The following is a 24968-nucleotide window of genomic DNA, read 5'->3' on the forward strand; positions in this document are numbered from 1 at the left end:
TATCTTCATGTGAACTGTAGTGATAACATGATTGGCTTGCTACGCGAAACGTTGTTGCTGTCTAGCAGTAATTTGCGTACAGATGCGAATTGTCTTGCTGCACAATTGATTGGTCGAACTCACCAGTTGTCTCAGAATTTTCCAGACCTTTCTTCACTCATTGCAAGTGCATACCATTGGGCCCAGTCATCACCCATACCAATGCTGATTCCTCAGTCCACATGTCTGATCGCTCCAGGAGGTCCTCTCAAAATGTCACTGGCTGGCCACCCACAAAGGATAGAGAAAATCATGTTGAAGACAGATGAACCTGTTGCTGTTTCAATGTCAAGGGGATACAATGAATCCACCCTTGTCAATGTCTGGGACTTGACACTAGGAGAATGCTTGCACTCGTTTGTCATTTCAGAAAAGAAACTTGCAAAATTTACTATGGGTCCCTCGTGGGTTGCTGTAGGATCACAGAACGTTCATGTTATTCACTTGAAGACAGGAGAATGCATGAGAATGATAGAGTGTGATGAAGAAGTAACCTCTCTAGTTGCACTGCAAAGTAGTTCATCAGATATGTTAGTGATAGGTCATGTATCTGGTGTAGTTGCTGTGTGGAATATAACCAATGGTGATTTATTCTGCAAACTTGGAAAACATAGTAATCAGATCACTAGTCTTTGTATGCTCTCGAGTAGTCATATCGCTGTCTCAGGCTCTTCAGACTCTACTATTAGAGTATGGGATTTACAACGTAAACGTGTTAAATTTTGTTTTCAGTATCACCGTGGAGAAATTACATGCTTAGCTGTTTGTGAGTCTCCCAGAGGCATCTACACTGTTTCGGGATCTACGGATACAAGCCTTCGCAAATGGTGTTTGCAAACGGGCAAGTGTTTGGCTGTCATGGAAGGCCACACGAAGACTGTAAAGGATGTTGCAATTTTACCCAGTGGCAGTGTCTGTATGTCTGCTTCTCTTGACAAAACACTTCGACTGTGGGATCTCAATACAGGACAAACTGTGAAGACTCTTAAGGGACATGACGATGGAGTGTGGTGTGTTGCAGTGACGGCTGGTGGCTCAATGGCAGTATCTGGGTCAAAGGATGATTTGTTAAAAGTATGGGACACTGCCAGTGGTGAATGTTTACATACCCTGGAAAGTCATTCGTCATGGATTAGTTGTGTTGCTGCATCACAATATGGTAAATGGGTTGTGTCAGGTTCAAATGACAAATTGCTGAAAGTGTGGGATATACAAAAGCAGCAGACAATAACACAGATTGCCCGACATTTTTCTCAGCCAGAATGCATAGCGGCGTCTTCTAAAGCATTTTACTCTGGTGCTCCTGATGGAATTAAGGTGTGGGCATTGGATGGTCGCTGCTTGCATTCTTTTCAGTCTTCCACCAGCTGTCTGGCCTCCACTTCTGATGGAAAATATATTGTTAGTGGAGGTATGGACAAACAAGTAAAGATATGGGATGTTAAGGCTAACTGTTTGTTGCAATCCCTGCAAGGTCATAATGGTAATATCACTTGTGTATTAGTAGTAGGGGTGATGGCTTTTACCGGTTCTGCAGATGGAATGATAAAGATATGGAGAATTCCTCAAGGAGATAGACTTGAATCTCTGGAGAGTCATGAAGCTGGTATTAAATGTGTGGCGGTCTCAGACGATGCAGAGATGGTAGCAAGTGGATCATTTGACAAGAGTGTGAGAGTGTGGTCATTGTCAAATGGACATCTTAAACAATGCACTGTCTTTGAGGGTCACACTGACATTGTTTGGTGTATTAGAGTGACTAGAGACAAGAAAAAGGCCATCTCTGGAGCCAGTGACAAAACAGTTCGAGTGTGGAGCATTCAGGATCAGGTGTGTTTGCATGTATTGCAACACCATGAAAGTGTGAAAGCATTGGCAGTCACTGCCGACAGTAAGCACTTGATTTCTGGGGACCATTCAAGCAGCAATCAACTTCGACTGTGGAATTTAGAAAATGGAGAATGCTTGCTGTCATTTGAGGGACACTCACATGCTGTAATGTCCATAATTCTGGTTGATAATGACAGACTTGTAGTCTCAGGCTCCAGAGATGGCACAATTAAGTTGTGGGCAATCGATGGTAAAGGGCACCCTCTTGCTACCTTTGATGCACAAGCTCAAGCTAAGCATCTAGCTCATGTCAAAGCATCACCTGGAACTAAATCCCAAGGAACGATTGCAGCTGCAACAAAGACTGGTCATATTTGTATTCTCAGCATATGTATGCAGTAAGAATGGGAGCTGTGGCAGGAAATACTTTCATCATAATTGATGAACATCATTCCAGGAACATTTGTATTAACATAGACAACTTTTTAAAAAATTCAGTTTATCAGTTAACAATGAGTCAAACTAGTAGAGTTTGTTCATGTGATATTTTTACAAAGGTTTGATCACTAACTCTCATTTTAATTGGCAATGATTTTTAATATTAGTTTAGAAACCAAGTCTAATAAGTAATTGAACAAAAAGCACGTGCTAAAACATGTGGAGTGTGTACGAGGAGAGGACTGGGTACAAGTCTCTACAACAGTTACAAATTTACTTTCTATAACACATCTACATAGTTAGAATTGTTGATCAATGTAAACATCTTGGGCACATGTTTTGTTGCACTTTTAGTCACCAGGTGTCTATTGATGATGAGGTTAAGAGATTGTTTGCATCTTTCAATTCATTTTTCATCTATTAAAGTAGCATCAGTCCTTGCTCTTTGTCGTTTGCTTTAAGTACACTCTGCTATTTTCTATGGTTGTCAGCTTTTGCAGCAATAAAGATCTAAATCGGTTACGAGTTACTGGAATGATGCTCCAAGGTGTATCTGCAATGTTCCATGATGATGTCATGTTGACACTATGTTAACGGCAACAGGTGTTCTTCCCTTGGTAGACATATACGGCACTTTAGAACCGTGTTGTTGTTTACATATCATCTTTATTAGAGAGTTGCTTTTGACTGAGCCTAGTACTGCATGTAGTTATGTGTTGCTGTTTTGTATTTATTCTCATATTTCTGTAAATCTGTCTGTTGATTTTTGTCTGTGTGTTTATACATGTTCATAGCTGTATGTCGTTTTATCCAGATTCTATCTATTTACTTGGTAAGTACTGTACTGCACTATGTGCGATGACAATAAAACTGAACACTTTGGGACCCGTCCTGTTCATAACTCTGAATATTTGTGATATCTGTCCTTCGTCTCTGTCCTAGCCTCACCAGCTGCTACTCAGTGTGTTTCTCAGAGTTACTGTCAGATATCACTGCATCCAACTGTAGCTATATGTTACAAATTTGCAAACCAGACACAGCGACAGCAAAATGAATTGTATCTCAAGACAGCCTCATTAATTTGAAACAATTTTTGACAACATTATTATAAAGGCTCGTCATTGTATGTAAGATGGCACTCAGCCAATGGAAAATCATCACCAGTTTGTTCAGCAAACTTGAAAGAACTTTTTGAAGACAACTTTACTAACTCACAGGCAACAACTGCTCACATCGCCTGTGTAAAAGATATGTTTGAAAATCGAACCTGTTAAATCCTCAAAGCTGTACCTACCATTAACTACAACGATATATATATATATATATATATATATATATAGTCATTGTAGACGTACCACATAAAATTTCACATCAAAGAAAGGGAGGATATAAACTTTATGTAATCTTGTCTTCTTTGAATTTCTAACTCAATTTTTAGTAACTGTTAGATGTACTACATTTCTGTTTGTCCCTTTGCCTGAAACTATCTGCCCTTTTGCTAGTGTAATGATTAGTTGACTTATCGTGTGAGTCAACACTGCAAATAGACACAAATTCATTGCAGCTGCAAATGCTCATATCTGCATGCCAAAGATCACCAGACCCTTACATACTTGAGCATATTGATATTCATGTTACTATTTGTATGATGTAAAGAAGCCACAGAATATGGGGTTATTAAGCATACAGTTCCTGCAGTCAAACAATTTACAATGGTTCATACTGTTGCACCTTTTGCTACATTTCAAAATGAGCTCTTCATGGAACTATTAGTTTGGTCTTGATCTGTGAGACAGCATGGCTCCTAATTTTGACATATGGCGAGCAGTTTCTGCAAATGAATGAAAGCCTGCCATTATTGTAACTTCCACACTAAATTTTGTCACAAACCATCAGATTCAGGCTCTACAATGAGCGGCCGCTTCTGCCTTGTTCTTCCCTTTCCAACCTTAAGATAAACATTGGTTGTAATACAAAAATAAACCAAATCAATACAATGAGTTATATACTCTGCTGTCTTTAAGACAAGTGGCAGAACTTGACGCAGAAACAACAGAAACAGAGTTGTCATCACGCATGTCACTTGCAGGTCTGTCAGATGCAGATCCTATTTCAACCGTGTCTTCATCTAGTTTATCTAGCTGTGCTAAAACTCTTGAAGATAGTGGTTTGACTTTGTGTCTTTGTTGCTGTTGATTGCCTTTGCATGAATGAGATTTCACAAATACCACCTTAGTGTGCCTCAAAGGACGACTTGATTTTCTTTCACTTCTATGGTTGGACAACTTTGACAAGCTGGAGGATGATGAAGTGGGAGAAAAGAACCCATCATAACCAACATTATCAGACCCTAAGGGGGTTCTCTCACAACTTGGCACAGTGTGATCAGATGCAGAGCAGTCATCAATTGAACCAGTTATGTTTAACAACGGACTCTCGTTCATTGCGCCACTGACGCTTATCTCTGCTTTTGGTAACTCCAGTCGTTTCTCTATTTGTTTTGTATGTACAGTTTCATTCACAGTCTCTGTGTGTCTACAAGTATTGCTGCCACTTCTCAATTGTGATACAATGGACATAATCGCCTCTTGCATCTCCTTGCCAATCAATTGTCTTTGCAGTCTGATTTCCTTTTCACATTCCCTCATGTTGTCTGTAAGGCTAGCTAACTCATTTCTTCTCTCATCATTCGACTGGAAATCTCGAAACAAAGCAGTGATTTTCTCATCTTTCTGCAATAAAAACAAGTTGTAAATAATGCCACTAGCACAAACTCAACTTTCTACAGGGGCAGCGGAAGCAGTTTCAGATTGGGGGACATTTAGTTTTGTTAAGACAGCCACATGATACCTTAAACATTAAATGGGATGACAGATTTACGATCATGCCTCTCTTGGCTAATAGGGTGTTCACCTATGCCCTCCACTGCAGTAGGCTTCACTGCGATCGAAAGTGTTAGATTGACTATCAGAGAATCCCAACAAAACAAGTGCAACAACTTCTGCTTCTTTCAAACAAACATGAAGCAATGCAGAACATGTCACAATGATGGAGCAGGCACAATGAGGAGATACCTTGTGGTGCCAGATTGGCATACAGTACCGGCAATAAGTAAGCTGACAGCGATACGATACGATACGATACGATACGATACGATACCATACGATACGATACGATACGATACGATACCATACGATACCATACGATACGATACGATACAATACGATACCATACGATACGATACGATACGATAGGATATCATACGATACCATAAAAGATACCATGTAAGATAGGATAAGATAAAGATGATACAATTAAGATAAGATACCATCCATAGGATATACGATACGCAGTATGATATACAGTACCGGCAATAAGTAAGCTGACAGCGATACGATACGATACGATACGATACGATACGATACGATACGATACGATACGATACGATACGATAGGATACGATAGGATACGATACGATACGATACGATACGATACGATACGATAGGATATCATAGGATACCATAAAAGATACTATGTAGGATAGGATAAGATAAAAGATGATACCATACAATTAAGATAAGATACCATCCATAGGATATACGATACGCAATATGATATATGATACAATTAAGATAAGATACCAGATGGTACGATATATGATACGCAATACGATACGATACGCAATACGATACGATACGATACGATACGATACGATACGATACGATACGATACGATACGATACGCATACGATAAAAATGTTAGGTTACTTATTGCCGGTACTGTATGATACAATAAAGATAAGATACCAGATGGTACAATATATGATACGCAATACGATACGATACGCGATATGCAATACGATACGATAGGATACGATACGATACGATACCCATACGATAAAAATGTTAGGTTACTTATTGCCGGTACTGTAGATATAATTACGTATGCACATATACATCTACCAGGTGATACATAAGAAAACACCCCTCTAACTGGTCTACAGGTTGATAAGACAGTCCTCTCTACATTAAATCATACCAGCACATGATTTGACAAGCTAGATCTAAGTTGGCAAGCTAGATCTAAGTGGGCAAACAGTAAGTTGAACTGAAAAAAGCCAAAATTAAAATACTTCCCATAATGCAAGTCTAAAACATTGACTTAAGTACTTGTCAGTTTCAGAGTATTGAAACACTTAACTTTGCAAGTGAGATTACTTAGATCCAAGGGTGTAAAGAATAACTATTCCTAATATGGCACTGTATATGTAGGTATGTCATATAATATACGTAATGCCATTTCCCAACTTTCAATAAAACCATTCATTTGCATATTAACCTGTACTAAATAGCTTTTGCCATTACATCAGAATTATATCTAAAGTGGTACACAGAAGGACACAGCAAAGTAGAGAAACCAATTAACATAAAGTTCGCCATGCACAGACTATTGTGCTGACAAGCGTAGTTGTTGCGATGACACATTCAACTCACTATGGCCAACAGCCCTCTAAGGTCAATTTTTGCTCCATTGGTCATTCATTGGCAAGGAAAACAAAAAAAACTAATAGCCAACAAAAAGGTAATCAGCCGCTTCGCCCCACCCCAGCTGTAAAGAATTGTTCTGGCAATCAATATAGAACCCACATGTAATCCAGCAGGATTCAGTTCTTGAATAGAACTGTGTAAATTGAAGCTGTATTTACACTGTCGCTTTCACTGCTACTGTATGAGCCTTCTGAAAACAGCAATAGGATTATTGCAAAAATTATGAATTATACCCTATTTTCTTTTTCAGTGTGCTACTTGCAAACTCTATCTAGAATGGTTCAAAGCGACAGTTGTTTGACGTGACCGCAAGTCTGTAGTCATCAAAGTACAGCAAGGAGAGTTATCATATAAGGGACATACATGTAGATATCGCTTCTGGTTATGCAATGTTACGTTGCCATAGAAATGCCGAAAGCCAAGAAAGCGACTGATTTCATGTTAGCAGTTGCGAATGGGTAACACCTATTGTTTATTTCCAACAAGACCTGGCAATTGCAAATATGAATTACACTGTTCTGTTAAAAAACTCTTATGAACGTTTCACGGATGTGATTGGCAGTTTATCCATTGTCTCTGGTTGCCATGTACAATCAATCACAAATACTGCTCCGTAATTAGACTGAACAAAGGGCGTGGCACATTCCTGAACATGACAGACATAGCCTGCAGTCCAGAAGTCAATTCACCCCAATACATTTTGAGTAGCTACTTGTCAAGTCTCATGACTTCTACAAAGTCCCAGTAGCAATGCACATTGGTGCATTACAGGGACTAGCAATGAGGCCTTCAGGACTTCATAATTTACAGTCACAGCATGGAAAGAATAATCGGTCACTAACTGTCCAGTTTGATATGCTCATATCCATGTGGGTGCTGTAGTGTAAACTCTTGCCTAGGTCTGCAACACCATGCATGTGTAGTGTAGACACATTTTGCAATAAATAATACTACAACCTGTCCTGACTTCTTTCACACGGGTAATGGTAAAACTATGCAAATCTAGGTTCACAAAGCTGAAAACTGTTCAATGCTTTAGATTTACTACTTGATAGTACAGTTTACATCAGATTCATGTGGAAAATGACCTGCTGTTAAGTAAGGCCTACATCTACTCGGTTTTCTATCTAATTAGTGCTACTGCTTCATGATACAATATACATATATGTGTGTGTGTGTGTGTGTGTGTGTGTGTGTGTATATATATATATATATATATATATATATATATATATATATATATATATATATATGATGGCATGTCCACTGATAACAGTGATGACTCTCTTTAGTGTCCTCTGTGTCTCTGATGGGATTTAACACCTGCTTTTGAATGGCATTCCTTGCCACAAGATTGGCAAACAAATGACTTGTTGGTAGGAACAATTTGTTCTTTCCGTTTCTGACGTTGAGCTTGAAGATGTCTAATACGATTTTCTTCAAACTGTTGGAGTGATGAATGGCAGAGAGATCTCCAGTTTGTTCTATCACTGGATAGTTTCTCAAAATGCAGGAAGTCAATCCCACAAGATTTCATATTAGCCTTGATAGAATCTTTATAACGTAATTTAGGACCACCTTGATGACGATGGCCCTGTTCCAGTTGACCAAAAAGGAGTTGTTTGGGAATTCTATCATTAGGCATTCGAGACATGTGACCAGCCCAGCAAAATTGGCATTTCATAACAAAAGATTCAATGCCACTGATGTTACAACGAGATAACACTTCTGTGTTGGGTATATAGTCAGTCCACTGGATTCCACATATGCGGCGAAGACATCGCAGATGAAAACTCTCCAAACTTTTGAGGTTACGACGAAGAAGGGTCCATGACTCGCATCCGTACAATAGAACTGATAAGACTACTGCTTTGTAAACTGCAACCTTCGTGGTCAGTATGATTTCATGCCTTTGCCATCCTATGAGAAACATCTGCATCAACAGTTGCATTGTTTGAAAGGAAACTACCCAAATACTTGAAATTGCTGACATAAGACAATGGGTGATCACTACTCATAACTGGAGGAGGGTTATAGTTCGAGCCTGGACGTGGTTGAAAAAGCACTTCTGTCTTTTTCAAGCTGATACTCAAGCCAAAACATTTAGTTGATCGGTCTAAACAGTTGACAATGTGTTGAATGTCTTCATATGTGTGACCAACTAATGCGCAATCGTCACCAAACAAGAGTTCTCTCAGTAGACTCTTAGAAACCTTTGTTTTGGCTTGTAAGCGCCTGAGATTGAATACACCTCCAGTAGTTCTAAACTCAACTCGAACACCCTCACGAATGTTCTTGAAGGCATCATTTAAAACCACGGAAAACAAAATGCTAAAAAGAGTAGGTGCTAGAACGCAGCCCTGTTTCACTCCGTTGTTTACTGCAAACATTTCTGACTTTGACCCATCCTCGACAACACAAGCCATCATACCAGTATGAAAGGCTTTGATTAGATTCACAATCTTAACCGGGCAGCCAAGCCTCAAAAGGACTTTCCATAAGCCAGTTCTATCAACCGAGTCAAACGCTTTGACCAAGTCAATAAAGACCATAAATAGATCCATGTGCTGTTCACGACACTTTTCTTGAAGCTGCCTGGCTGAAAAGATCATGTCGGACGTACCACAATCAGAACGAAAACCACATTGCAGTCAGATTGACTACCTTTTTCTTGTATAGATGGATTATGTTGGCATCTTTAAAGTTCTGGGGTACATCTTCGAGTTCCCAGCATAGACAAATGAAATCACCTAGTTTGAACAACAGCAGTTCTCCTCTATGTTGAAAAATTTCAGCAGGTAGGCCATCAGCACCAGGAGATCTATTCCTTGACATTTTCCTGATAGCTCTTTATCTCATTGTTAGATGGTGGTTCACAAGCTACAACTAGATCAGGCTGTTCATCAATGCTGTCAATAGCTTCTTGTGAAATAAATGTTGGATGATTCAAGATGCCTGCAAAATGCTGAGCCCAACGAGTCAAAATTTCTCGTCGTCCATAGAAAAGCCTGCAGTTGTCAACAGATTGTAGAGGTGCGATTGTCTTTACACTTGGCCCAAACACCTCTTTTAGGCCTTGATAGAAGCCACTAGAGTTATGCTGGTCAACAGCTAACTGAAGCTGTTCTGCCTTCTGTAACCACCATTTGTTCTTCATCACAGAGAGCCTAGCTCTTGCTGCTTTTCTTGCATGATGGTAGGCATCAGCAGTGCTTTGATTGCATTTATCTGATAACCAGACTTGATGCAAGCGATGCATATCATCAAGGAGATGGCTGATGACAGTGTCATTTTGATCAAACCAATCCTGGTGTTTCCTATTAGGCTTGCCAAGTAGTTCATAAGAACCGTTGTGAACAACTGAGTGTAAACTTGACCACAATGCATCCAGGTTGCTGGCTGAATCATAAGATGGAATATACAATTCTTGCAGCTTTGTGGTGAGTTCGTTTTTCAGCCGAAGACTGGTAGAGGGATCATTTAACTGGCTGACAATCAATTTTCTAAATCTCTGGCAAGACTGGTGAGAAACAGTTTTCTTGACAGAAAGTGAAAGCTTACTATGCACCAATCTATGGTCAGAAAAGACTGAGGCAGAAGCTCCCCACATGACTCTAGTGTGACGAACATCACTGATATCTCTCTGACGAATAATAATGAAGTCTATCTGTTGCTAATGCTTTGATCTAGGATGCATCCAGGTGGTCTTGTACTTGGTTTTCTGTTGAAACAGTGTGTTGGTGATTACAAGCTGGTACGTAGAACAAAGTGACAACAAAAGTGACCCATTACTGTTCTCTCAGTATATATATATATATATATATATATATATATATATATATATATATATATATATATACAGTACCGGCAATAAGTAAGCTGACAGCGATACGATACGATACGATACGATACGATACGATACGATACGATACGATACGATACGATAGGATACGATACGATACGATACGATACGATACGATACGATACGATAAAAGATACCATGTAGGATAGGATAAGATAAAAGATGATACCATACAATTAAGATAAGATACCATCCATAGGATATACGATACGCAATATGATATATGATACAATGAAGATAAGATACCAGATGGTACGATATATGATACGCAATACGATACGATACGCGATACGATACGCAATACGATACGATACGATACGATACGATACGATACGATACGATACGATACGCATACGATAAAAATGTTAGGTTACTTATTGCCGGTACTGTATATACATACATACATACATACATACATACATACATACATACATATACACAGACAGAGATCTCGAGCCCCTTTCCTAGCACTTTGCCATTCACCACATAAGTCTCTCATGACGCATTCCAGGTGTTTAATTATCGGAGCAGTTTTGCATGTGTTATAGTCCGTTAGTAGTTGGTAATAACAATTTGCAATTAGTCGCTATCTAAAAATATTCATCATGAAAACTACAATAGTCAGCACGTAGACAGCTTGCGAGAAAATCTAACTTCCTTGTTTATTTTCCTATTCTATCTGGTGTATGCTATACTGTCTTGAAATTCCTGCATGCATCTCCCATTTTACAAACTTTGTCACTAATTCAGCAATAACCTATTACCAACTGTTGCAAGTCGGAAACAACAAATAATAAAAAACAATTAAAAAGTAATTAATTAATTAAGCATCATCACTGTTCAAAAAGTGAGGCGTGAGTCTACGTACAATAACAATAGTGTTACTACTAACCCTATAAAATGTATACTACTGCAAACAAATATCCACATTGTCAAGAGTCATCTGATATAAAATTTTGGTTAACTGAAGCTGTGTTTTCACCCTTGATTCCATAGCTATTAGCCCTCTGAAGAAACGATCAACTTGCTGCAAAGTTCTTTGAATGTGGACACAAGTTTGATTTCAAGTGTGCTATCTAAAAATCTAAAAATGATCACATGACAAAATTTCTAAAAATCGTCAAATAACGAGATTCAAAACATGCAAATTGATCTTGGAATCCAAATGTTAAGCTTCCATGATAATATTAGCGTCAGGTAAAAGATGACTTTTGTGTCAACCACCTTTCTAATTGTGCATATTTCTAACATGGCCCTGTGATTTGGGAACATGAATTAGATTGTTCTGATGAAAAGCTTCCCATACACCCTGGTGTTTGTGATTGGCTGTCCCTGTTCATTGTCTGTCCACTTACAACAAAACACAAATATTGCTCTGCGATTGGACAATTTTGATTGGATGAGAAGCATGACTCATTCAGCCCAAACATAGGCATATACAGTACCGGCAATAAGTAACCTAACATTTTTATCGTATGCGTATGGTATCGCATCGTATTGCGTATCGTATCATATATCGTACCATCTGGTATCTTATCTTAATTGTATCATATATCATATTGCGTATGGTATATCCTATGGATGGTATCTTATCTTAATTGTATGGTATCATCTTTTATCTTATCCTATCCTACATGGTATCTTTTATGGTATGGTATGATATCCTATCCTATCCTATCCTATCGTATGGTATCGTATCCTATCGTATGGTATCGTATCGTATCGCTGTCAGCTTACTTATTGCCGGTACTGTATGTATATATGTTACACACACGCGCGTGCGCACACACACACACACACACACACACACACACACACACACACACACACGCACACACACACACAAACACACACACACACACACACACACACACACACACACACACACACACTATATACATACATATATATATATATATATATATATATATATATATATATATATATATATATATATATATATATACATACATACATACATACATACATACATATATATAGTAACACACACATAAGACCAAGCAGACAGAAAGTGCTCAAGCCCTCTGCGCACACTCTTTACATTGTCGCGTAACTTCTATAATTTCCCACAACTCTTGACTGATAGACAAAATTACACACCAGTATTGCATCATAGTGAAAAACACTCAGCAGCACTCAACAATACAAATGATATGCGTAGGTGCAACTATCGATGCCAGTACAATGTATAAATAAAGCTTCATTCTGTTGCTTATTAGTCTTTCTACACATTGCACTACAGGATAGAGATAACAGAGAAAACATAGAGGACAGAACGAAATAGCCAGTACACCAAGTAAGACCCAGCTTTAAATCCTAAGATTGCAATGTGTGCTACAAAGGCTTGCCAACAACATACCTAGTTTCTTACATCACTGAGCATTAAATTAGACCATTAAGCCTGGTTTACAATATGATGCTGACGATGCTCGCAACGCTCAAGAGAATGCTGGCAAAGACACCAAGTAGGTGTCAAAATGCTGACGCTGACACTGTACCATTTACAATATCATTTGATGAGTGTCAGTGACGAGCCACTACACACATGCTCATCATAATCATATACACGGGTGCATCATGAATACAAAAATCTGTGATTTTTTCGTTTTTCCCCGCCCCAACTTAGCTGTCGCAGAAACATTTCCATATTTTTTTGACAGTCTGCTGCTGGGAGCCCGGTTTCTTCCGATACGTTTTTCACGTGTTTTTCTTGCGTCTCGCATCTGCAAGCTACTGTGACTTGATCTGCCAATATCAGCCGTGCCTATACGTATACACTTTCAATAAGCTTCTCTTCATATAGTTTACTTCCGGTTATTTCACTCTTGAGTTAGACCCCTGATTTGTCAAGAAAAGGCATGTGCTTCCGGTAGACACTAGAGCACTTCCAATTTGGACGCTAGAGTTGAACTTGAATCAACTCTAGTGTCAATGACGCTGACTACGCTGACAATGCTCATGACGTAACGTACAATATGATGCCTGCTAGAGCGTCTTTGCTAGCATCCTTGCCAGCGTCCTGGATAGCGTCGTGAGCATCGTCAGCGTCGTATTGTAAACCAGGCTTTACCCTCTGAATGAAAGCAAAACAAGATACATGCATGCACACTCTATATTTTCATTCTGTACCATAATTGTGAGATCATTTACTCACCAATGCCAGTTCCTTTGCTAAGTGTTCAATTTTCAACTCTTGTTCCCGTCTGTACGCCGATTCTTCCACTATTCCATTACGTTGAGCAGTTATCATATCCTTCACTATAACAAAGCAGTAGAGAATCATCATCACAGCATAGTTAGAAATGGTTATAAAAATACACAAACTTTCAGACGTTGCTCTTAATGACTGAGACTCTATGGCATCAAACTTTGACCTCACCAAACCACGAATTGACTCCAGACTTTCTTGAATCTAAATAGTGACATTACATACCAGTAAGACAATGTGTATGTGCACACACAATAGGAATATCTACCCACCTCTGATGTGCATTGCTTAACCAAGCTAGACAATGACTCAAACACAGCTCTAGAAAAACAAATCATCTTTATTACAAATTTAATGGAATTACAAATATTGTTGCAACTTGTTGTCTTTCTCTTGAGTTTGACACTTAAGTTTCAATATTTCACTGAGAGGAGGTTCACTTGTAACTTTGCTTTTGTGAGATGATTTCTTGAACAGAGGAGGTTTAGACATGTAGTTCAAGTAGCAAGAATTCAGCTAGAACGAGAGCAAACAGACTGTATTTCTATTCCTATCTCATACTGTTTCTTTGTAAGCAGCCTTGCCTAATTAATTAATTAAAGAACCCAATTAAAATACACCAAAATTGATCTTTGTATCTTACACGATACCAGTAGTCTAATTAGAAGCTATATACTGTATAACAAGCATACAACATGCATCTATATAGTAAGATGGGAAAGCTGCTCTGAAACACACTCAACTGAAAACAAATTGATACAAACAGTCACAATGCAACAAGTGTGTATTTGTAACAAGTCACCTGCAGCTGACTGAAACAAACATCAATTTGTCCTGCTGTGATTAAATCAAATATGTGGCAAACATCACCATCGAATTTACTTCATTTGCTCAGTTTTTACACAACGATTGTTTTAGATGCACTACAAAAACATTTACTTCCTTCCACAAAACTGTTCAAAATTTACTTAACTATTCTAGGTTACACTTCAGGCAGTGAACGACAAATCAGTTGCCCGGGAGCAACCAAAAGTATGTCCGAGCAACTGAAACAGCAAACTATGGTTGCCCAGGGACAACTAGCTGACAGCTACCCTACCTACCAGCTTGACTCTTCCTTCCTGAGCAAGCATGCCCTCGTTGATATATGTGTTAACTACCAGTGCACTGAAGAAAGGTACTAGAAAGTAAAGGGACATTGGTTAGTAAATTTAATTATAGATAACTCTACCGTTTTGCAGACCTACTGAGAGCATTTAGATGTCATAGATGACACATCAGATATCTGTGTGTCCTTTCCTAATTAATTACTGCCAGATTGGGCGTGACCTGTAGTGTCAAGAGGATGCTGCTTCGTGCCATTTATGCTTGTCCTTGCTTGTAACATAGAAGTACACAAAACTGAAAATTGCAAACAAGCATCCTATCTTTATCTGAGTTACTCTATTCTTTAATTAAGACAATGGCTACAAATCATAACATCATGATGGCTAGGATTTCAGCTATTGTTGCAGAGTCCTGTCTATTTTACCCTTGTGATGGCCCTGTAAATCAGTTGCCCTCTGTGTCGAAGGAGATGAAAACTGCCAGTTTAGAGCGGCAAGTCTGCTTCTCACAGATTGTCTGTCAGTCCGTCTGTCTGGCTGTCAGTCTGTCTGTCTGTCTGTCTGTCAATACATATATTTCTTATACAAGACTAATATGATTATTACAGTCTACAATACGCTAAAAATCAGCAAATTCTACGACAAATTGGACCCAAGAGGTCCTTAGCTATGACTAAGAGTCAAACAGCTGACAATATAGGCTAACAGAGTTATGAATGGCACCAACTAAGTCATCACTACACTGGACTCTGCTCATCTTCTGCAGTAACACTCTTGCATTGCATGGCTATATCACAATCGTGTCGTCCAGTAAATTTGAACTCGTCTTGTCTGCAATCAGTTGTCTGTCTGTCTGTCTGTCTGTCAGTCTGTCAATACATATATTTTCAAAAAACAACACTATTACATTCTAGTCCGGCCCAAACGGCCGACGCCATAATTTAGCTACGTGCAAATAAACTGTCAACTGTAAAGATCTTAGAATGTCCCAGCCTTGCTAACTTTCTGCTAATGACGCTAGCATTACATCTTTGCAAAGCTACCGACATGCATCTACGCCAGAATGACTTAAAATCACGCCAGTTCCTTCCTCCGTCTTCGTCTATAGACTGAAGTGACAGGCGGTGCAGAAATTGAGCTGCCTCTGTCTGTCTGTTAATGCATCTTTTTAATTTATACATCAAAGGTAATACATCAATGCTAATACATGTGATAAAACATAAAGATTTAAGTGCACTGTTTGTCTGTCTGCTTGTTTAATTGTTAGCTGTATTTTGCCTGTCTGTATATATGTATATTTTCATAATCAACTATAGCACCATAGCAATAGTGGTCATGGATTTAGTGTATGGGCTACCAGAATAATAACCAGGCAACTAAAAATTTCAAGTATGATTGCCCAGGACAACTTAGAGATGAGACAATTTGTGGTACACTGTCAGGTGTAACCTAAAATAGTTAATTAAGTAAGAATAGTTTTGTGAACATTCTCGTAAGTCATACATGTAACAATGAAACGTCTGAAAATTACCGTACCTGAAACTGATTTGTTATTAATTAATTAATCAATAAAATATCATACACTTTCTTGCCCTGCACACTGTACTCTTACTTGCTCATATAAATAAAACAATAACAAATTCTAACATATACCTACTGTGTGTCTGTTGAACCTAAGAAGCGTTTTACCTGAAGGTTGTCATCTTCTGTACGCGTCTGTTCTCCTCCAACGGGCTGTTGACTCAACGACTGAGAATAATCGGAACGTGAATTCGTTTGAGAAAAAAGAGACTGAGAGCTAGATGGCTCGCTAAACTGCGAGTCACGAGACCAATCAGAGTTGTGACTAGACAAGAAACATGTCACATATCCCATAGTCTAGGATGGCTACTGTACAATAACCAACCTCATTGAGCCAAATAGCTCTGAAGGTTGCACTCTGTTAGGCAACATGTCCAACTAGACATCTGGGATGGTATGAGACTTTCTTTCAAACAAATGCCGCATGCTTGTGACTGAAATACGACTGCCTGACTCACGTCGGCTTCTAACGCGGGAAATCCCAACTGAAAATCTAAACGTGTTTGAAGAATTTTCCAAAAAGATACGAAATGCTCTGAAGAGAACAAAAAGTATGATAGCAAAAATTCCAAGGCCTTACCGAGGCTATTACCGAGACTGCGCCAAATCCGGGACCTCTTTGCAATACGCGCTAAAACGTCGTTTTTTGTCACCATGTACCAGAGGGCAGTAGAACAGACTGTGAACTTGGCAAATGGAGACAAGAATTGCAAGAAAGCACTACAAAGAAGTATCACTGGGTGCAGTCTAGTTGTCTGTCTTCCTGATTGTATGTCTGTGTCATGGTACCGGTGTGTCAGTTTGTCTGTCAGTTTGTCTGTCTGTCTTTCTGTCTGTCTGTCTGTCTGTCTGTTTATCTGTCTGTCTGTCTGTCTGTCTGTCTGTCTGTCTGTCTATCTGTCTGTCTGTCAATCAAATATATTGTCATAAATTCGAGGTCTTGATGTGCAATATTTCTCATTTTGCGATATAATTATTTGATTTAATTAATTAATACTGCGACAAAGTTTTCTACTAGTTGACTCTCCACAGAAGCGGTATATTGCACAGGAAGTGGAAGTCCTAGTTGAGAAGAGAAGTCGCTCGCTTTTGTGGCGAGTTGGCATCTTGAGCTGCACACTTCCGTCTAGCGGCCATTATGACCATGTTTCATGCGCATGCGTAAAACCCGAAAGCCCGGACTATCAAAATTATTACTTGAAAAACATTAGGAGCAGTAGGGTATTTGCCTTTGACATTCAAATAAGACCAAGTCCATTAGTTAATGTATGACTTGTTCTTTGCACTGGTTTGCTTTTACAAATTCCTGTATAAGTAGATCGAGAATAAAGTATCTGTCTCTCTTAGTTCTCTATTGAATACATCATCAAAACTAGTACAAAATCACTAACATTATGTCTGTTTGTTTGTCTGTCTCTCTGTCTGTCTGTCAAATATTATTTATTTTAAACATACATCTGTCTGTCTGTCTGTCTGTCTGTCTTATCTCACTATTGAACACGAAAAGCAAAATTTTGCAAGAATGCTGTAGGTGAAAACTGCTTAGCTAAATGTCCATCTACTGAGACATACAAATCAAATACTACTAAAACTCTAATGAATGATGTTCTGAATGTCTTTCGTTGTCATCCAATTTTTCATTTCCCTCTGCAATTCTTCAAGCTTTTCTCTCTATTACATTGGAATTGGACTTCTGAAGGCATATTGATAGTCTCTTTCTACATCTCTCGATCTCTTGGCCGGCTGGTTCAAATAATTGTCTGCCTTTTCTCCACAACAACCAAAATGTTTCAAATCAAAGGAATGAAGGTAGCTTTGCATGACCCTGGATGCTGTTGATTTGAATATTTATAATTTTTTCACCTCTTTTTGCTGCTGCAAATCTGTCCTCTCTCAATACTCTTACCACTTTGTCTGTCTGTCTGTCTGTCAATACATATATTTTCATATTTGAATTAGGATACAATAGCAAATGGCTAACTACATTTGTCCTATGACAATAAAAAAGCAAGAGAAAACAACTAACAATAAATACAATATATATTTAACTACTAACTGGTTAAAAGGGATCATGCGATCCTTTTTCTAATAGAGCATCTACGAATCTGGGCACTTGGTCTATCCCGACAGGCATTGCTGATTTTCTTCAGAAGTACAGTGGCATTGCAACTTTGCAATTGAATGGCAATTTATTGGCAATTTATTGACGCCAATAGTCTTTAAACTCTGCCCTGTTTGATTTTCCAAAGTCATCCTTTGATCGTTTTGACAAGTCATCCAAATAGGTCTCTGCCTTCTTGCCCCATCTTCCAAAATTTTCCAAGACTAGTGGAACCACTCTCACAGACAACCCACCAGGATGTTTTTCTTTCTCATAGCGAGCCAACTTCCTGTCTCCCCTTGTAGCAGCGGCTGCTCTCGCCATAGTGACTGACGTTGGAAATATGTCCGAACTCCATGGATGAGCAAGTGCTATATCTAACTCTACATTGGAACAACAACCAGTATCAAAAACAGCAATGTCGGGGCGGCTGTCAGATGTAGCATATCTAGCTTTTGGCTTCTTTTTGTGTTGAATTTTGAGATTGTTTAGATACTTTGACCACACAGACATGATCGAGTCATTTGACCACACAGGACCGCCCCTGTTTTGCATGTAATCTGATGATATCCACTTGAGTCACTAGTTGCTCACAGTCACACGTCTAAATATTATCACTCAAAAGGCAAGGGAAGTCCAAGTCTCAGGTAAGCCACCAATCAAAATTCAGAGGGTTTAAGTGCGAGCTTCTCTGAAGTTGGAATAGCAGACAACCAAGAGCTTGCACCTTTGCCTTGCAGAGACCGAAGTCTAGCGCCATCTCGAAGTGTAGTTGCATTCTCAATTAAGCAAGTAGCTTCCATTTTAGCATTTTCTTTTGAGAGCTTGTGTTGAAGCCTCTTTGACTCAGACAACATCTTCGGTAGGGACTGGGATGGTGGCACAATTGAATTTGGTGTTTGACCTAGACAGCTAAAAGAGGGTGTTGACATGACAACTTTGTCTATTTCAGGTTTTATACTTGGGAATGAATGGGCAATTCATTCAGAGAATGAGCCCACGAAGCCAGCAAGGCTGATGAAGCAACTGATTGAACCAATGACAGACCAAAACCATCATACTTGATTGATTGGGTTGCTTGGTGCCATACAGTGTCATCTATTGAGTTGCAACCAAGCAAAGTGGTAAATGTTGACATCGCGTGAAGATCGTGAAGATCAGCTGCTGACTTGAGAAGTTCTGGTGTCACTGAATGAGCTAAGTGATTAATTCGAGAAAAGTGACAGAATCTTAGTAATAGCATGGCACTTTGAATATCGTCCAGCTCAGTCAGCTGCTTGCAACGGTTGTCTCTGATTTTGCTGTCTTGACGCAGTGTTCTTGTATAGACTGAACCTTTCCAATTGGGATGCCTAGAATTGTTGAACCACCATAGTTGATACGAATAGTGGTCTGAGAGCTTATCTGACTAGAAAGTGGTGTAGGCTATAGATCTCACATTTGTGGTCAGCTATTTCAAGGTGTATTGTGATGAAAGCTGCTCTGAGATTTTCCAAGGCAAAGAGAACTTCAATTGGTGGACCCAAAAGAAGCACATCATCGAGGTAAGCTAGAACTCGTATTTTAGGGTTTTCCTTCTGAATGCTCACGAGAATTGGGTGTATTGCAGTTGAGAACAATGCTAGTCTTAAAACATCTCCCTGATGAATGCCTTGTTCAGAGTTGAGGACTATATGTACTGGTTTGGTCTTCTGCAAAAAATGCAAGAATTGACATTCAGATACATCTGCTGAATAAGATGGAATATGTCTGGAAAAGAAGGTGACATCTCCTGCAATAACTGTCTGTCTGTCTGTCTGTCTGTCTGTCTGTCTGTCTGTCTATCTGTTTGTCAAACAACATATATATATATATATATATATATATATATATATATATATATAGATTGAAACATCAAGGCTATTACAATCTAGATATAGCTAAAAGTACTGTCTTTTAAGATCAAAACTATCTACGACCACTACGGCCGCTTTTGCAGTGCTAAAGTCCATACCAAATTAGAGACAACATGGGAATTGTGGTGAAGTGTTTAGATGCTTAGGGATTGGTTAGAGGAGGGGTCGCTAATTGCCTCTGATTACTTGTTGCTCTAAGCCATAGAGAGAATCATTATACAGTTAGGCAGAGAAGATGATTGAAGCTCAGACAGCAAAGAGATTTTATGTCTGTGAAGGAAATCATGAGAATATTGACTCTGACTGAAGCTAATTACTTCATCGCGTACGCATTATGCTTTGAAGCCCTGGTGGTTTTCTGTGAATGCTTTTAGCTTAAATTGAAGGCAGTTCGTACTCACATGTCTAGAGAGGAAGCGGCTATTATTAAAGTAACAAAGGACCAATGACAATTCATATTTAACTAATCGTAATCGCCTTGGCACGAGCTTTCGATTAGTGTTGAAATCAACTCTCTAGGACGCTGAATATCCGATAACCGGAAATTTTTCCCACGTCTCTAATTTTGGTATGGACTTTAGTGTGCAATTGACTTCTGTAAAGATCACCTAAATAGTCTCCCGAGCAGGTTATGTTGTGTATCTTCTTTTGATAACACTGGCATTACATCTCAGCAACGTCAATAAGTTTTGAAATTTATGCTGTTGATTTTTTATTGTTGTCTTTTAAGCTTTGATATATCTGATGCAGAAACTGCTGTCCTAGCTTCTTTGTCCCATTGTCCAGTAGTCAACGCAAGGAGAACATATTACAGAGAGAGCCATGCACCGGCTGTCTTTCTGAGCTGTACTTTTCCTTCTTCTTTTCCTCTCTCCTCAGAGCTGCCGATCCACTAGTACTGCTTTTTGCTGCATTAGAATGACGACAGAACACCAGGGGTGAGCTATGAATACAGCCAGTTCAACACTGAATTTGAATGCATTTTGAATGATGATATCACGTCTGGCTTGGGAGCTGCTGTATTTATGTCTCGGCTCTATGATATGGTTAAGATGGACATGATTTAGACAGTCTGACCAGGCTGAAACCATGGAATTATGGGTCCAACCACCGGTTTTACATGTAATCAGATAGTAACCTTCATCATTTAGTTGTTTCCCACATTCGCAGGTATCAATAATTATTGTAGGAGGCAATGGCATTGGAAGACCAAATTTGACCAAAGCTGCCAAACGGAACAAATCCGGAGAAAGTGTCAGCCCTTTGAACTAGGCATGTAGTCCAGCCAGGATCCGGGGCCTTTTCCTTGAAGAGACATTAAACAAGCACCATCTGTAGTTGAGGAGTTCTCAATCATACGCAAGACTTGTGCCGTTTGTCTGTCTGTCAATTAAACAATCTGCCTGCCTGCCTGCCTGCCTGCCTGCCTGCCTGCCTGCCTGCCTGCCTGCCTGCCTGCCTGCCTGCCTGCCTGCCTGCCTGCCTGCCTGCCTGCCTGTCTGTCAAAGAACATATATTTGAAACATCAAAGCTATTACAATCTAAATATAGCTAACTAAGACTACTGTCTCTTCATATCACAACTACCTACGACCAATAGGACCATTTTCAGTGCTACCTTATCTAGTGTGTAGTTGACTTTTGTAAAAAATCTGTCTGTGTGTCTGTCTGTCTGTCCAATCTTCATATACTTTTATACATCAAAGCCAATACAGGTGCAACTAAAGTAACAGCTAATCTGTCTGTTTGACTGTCTGTTTGTCTCAATACGTATATTTTCCACCATATAAATCAAACATTTACATCACGAGCAACTTGAAAGAGAAACGTTCACAGCGACACTAATACAACAGGACTATTACAATCCTGAAGCATTCAAGATTACAGAGTGCACGACATGCGTTACAACGATCTAATCTTGCTATGCTAATAGGCTTGTCCGAGACAACTTTTGTGTTGCATCGTTGTTGTGTCACTGAAATGATTGATCGCTACTTGACCTTGAAGTCGGTCTCATTTCGTTTTCCTTCATCATCCCTTGCACTCTTTGCCAGCTTGTTCAAATTCTTTATAGCTTGTTTGCCCCTATGGCCAAAACGTTTGAAAATGAGAGGAATGACAAATAGGCAGGACCTTCTGGCAGCAGCTTAGAATTATACTGGGCCTCTTTCTTCTCCTCCCATTTCATTGCTGCTACTCCTTTTATGGAGGTTGCCTTCAGTGAGTCCAAACACCATGGATGAGCCAACGACACATCTAATTCAAAGTCTGCGCCTGACTTTGGTTCAAAAGCGAGAATGTCCGACCTATTGTCTGTTGATATCATCAAGAAGCACGCGATCCACGGGCCATGTGGTGCACTAAACCGAAAGTCACCATACATGAAAAGACGGAAAGTGTACAAACGATACCCAAGAGAGTTTCTCCAGGAGACTCAGACAGGGCACGATGCGTACCCACTTTACTGTAGCAGAAAGGCGGGAGACAGTGGCTTTACAGCGAAAGTGACAGTCTCAGGTTGCAACGATGTGGAAATTGACGATAAAAAGGTGGTCCCCTATTGCCCTATTCTGTCTAAGATATTCAATGCACACACTAATGTTGAGTACTGCAATACAGTAAAATCCATCAAGTACATATGTGAGTACGTCAGCAAAGGTAGTGATCAGGCAGTATTCGAGCTTGAACGGCAAGGAATGAGAAGGAATGAGGTTTTAAGGGACGAGAGTGGAAGATACATCTGCAGCAGTGAAGCAACATTTCATATTCTCGACTACCTTATTCATCAGCGGTACCCACCAGTGGAGCACCTGAGTGTTCACTTGGAGAACGGGCAACGTGTGTATTTTAGTGAGGTTAATATAAGGGAGGAACTGCCCAAGACCACCTTGACAGCCTTTTTTGAGCTGTGCCAGCAAGACGAATTTGCAAGGACCGTACTGTACTGTAATGTGCTACTGTATTACCGATGGGATAAGAGCAGCAAGAGATGGAAGCGACGTATACAGGGGCATGCAAGTGGAGAGCCATTCAGGAGTCAAGTTCTGTTACACTATTAGTAGAGTGTATACTGTCCATCCCAGCGCATTTGAATTTTTCTGCTTGCGCCTTCTACTTCACGTTGTGAAAAAGAAGGTTTTTGGTTCTACAAAAGGACCGACATCTTTTGGAGATCTGGGAATAGTTGATCAAAGGGAATGTGCAACATTCAGAGAGGCATGCTTTATGAGAGGTCTTCTTGATGACGAAGGTCACTGTAATGCAACCTTGGATGAAGCTGCCATCAGTCGTTCTCCAAGCATGCTGAGAAATCCCTTCAGTCTTATGATTGTTACATGTGGGCTTGGCAACCCAAGGACTGGGACACACACAAGGAGAGCTTGGCGGAAGGTATACTGCTGCAGGTGAGACCACTTTGTTATCCATGTACAGTAATTTTCTTGTTCAATGTTTGCATACTAACATTTTCTGTTTCCGTGGTTTGCAAGGTACGCCAGCAGAATCCTAGCGCACAAGTTGACTTGTCTGACGACACCTTCAATGAAGAACTGATCCTTGGAGAAGACAAGGTTCTCAGTTTAGGAGTTAAAGATCTCTAAATGTATGGTATGCCGACTCCTCAACAATATCAGCTGGTGCGCATGTCCAGGGACCTGATACGAGAGACGAGCTACAACCAAGAACTAGCAGGGTACATTTCGAGCAATGAGCCCCTGTTAGTGCCAGACCAAACTGCTGCCTATCAGATCATGTTACAAAAGGTGCAAACCGGATCTGGTGGTATTGCATTTTTTGATACACCCGGTGGTACCGGTAAGACGTCTCTACTGAACTATCTCCTAGCCAAGGTGAGGCAGATGGGAAAAGATTGCCGTTGCAATGGCATCCTCGGGCATTGCCGCTAACTACTTTCTGGAGGCAGGATTGCTCATTCTGCATTCAAGCTTTCACTAAACCTGGCCCACATGGAACACCAACATGTAACATTAGTAAGGGCACTGTTGCAGCTTCTTGCGGGCGATTTTCGGCAAACCCTACCTGTAGTCTCAAAAAGAACTCCAGCTGATGAGCTGTCTGCCTGTTTCAAATCTACTTGTCTTTTGCAACATGTCTAAACAATTACTCTGTTTACCAACATGTGAGTGCAATTGCAAGGAGACACGTCTGCAGATAACTTGCATCACTGCTTCTAGAATTGGCAATGGAGAACTGCTTGTTGATTATGAAGGCCTAATAAGCATACCGCCTGGCTTAGGTCAAGTGGTAGAGAATGTTGAGGCCTTGTACAGAAAGGTTTTTCCAAACTTGAATCAAAACTACAAGAATCATAGCTGGCTCTG

The 24968-nt window shown here is 39.7% G+C and overlaps 2 protein-coding genes across 2 annotated transcripts in view; one reads left to right on the forward strand and one right to left on the reverse strand.

Moving 5' to 3' along the window:
- LOC134197056 (NACHT domain- and WD repeat-containing protein 1-like) overlaps nt 1–2513 on the forward strand; it is a 10544-nt gene extending 8031 nt beyond the window's left edge. The window contains exon 4 of the mRNA XM_062666298.1: nt 1–2513. This exon is cut by the window's left edge and continues 1835 nt beyond it. Coding sequence (XP_062522282.1) covers nt 1–2271 — 2271 coding nt within the window. The 3' untranslated portion in view covers nt 2272–2513.
- Nucleotides 2514–3874: 1361 nt separating this feature from the next.
- On the reverse strand, nt 3875–17196 carry LOC134197414 (uncharacterized). The gene is made up of 9 exons (XM_062666736.1): nt 16958–17196; nt 16741–16897; nt 14325–14461; nt 14218–14266; nt 14062–14149; nt 13892–13995; nt 4317–5039; nt 4198–4255; nt 3875–4138 (listed from the first exon to the last, which is right to left on the reverse strand). The coding sequence occupies exons 1-9, from the start codon at nt 17002–17004 to the stop codon at nt 4077–4079; spliced, it is 1425 nt and encodes a 474-aa protein (XP_062522720.1). The 5' UTR covers nt 17005–17196; the 3' UTR covers nt 3875–4076.
- Nucleotides 17197–24968: the final 7772 nt, after the last annotated feature.

This window comes from Corticium candelabrum, chromosome 22 (genome assembly GCF_963422355.1).
Source record: "Corticium candelabrum chromosome 22, ooCorCand1.1, whole genome shotgun sequence".
NCBI lineage: Eukaryota > Metazoa > Porifera > Homoscleromorpha > Homosclerophorida > Plakinidae > Corticium > Corticium candelabrum.

Coding starts and splice junctions, on each gene's coding strand:
- LOC134197414 (XM_062666736.1), bottom strand. CDS start 17,004: ATGTTGCCTAACAGAGTGCAACCTTCAGAGCTATTTGGCTCAATGAG. Junction 14,462..16,740: donor CAGAAGATGACAACCTTCAG/GTAAAACGCTTC, acceptor CTCTCGTTCTAG/CTGAATTCTTGCTACTTGAA. Junction 14,150..14,217: donor TTAAGCAATGCACATCAGAG/GTGGGTAGATAT, acceptor GTCACTATTTAG/ATTCAAGAAAGTCTGGAGTC.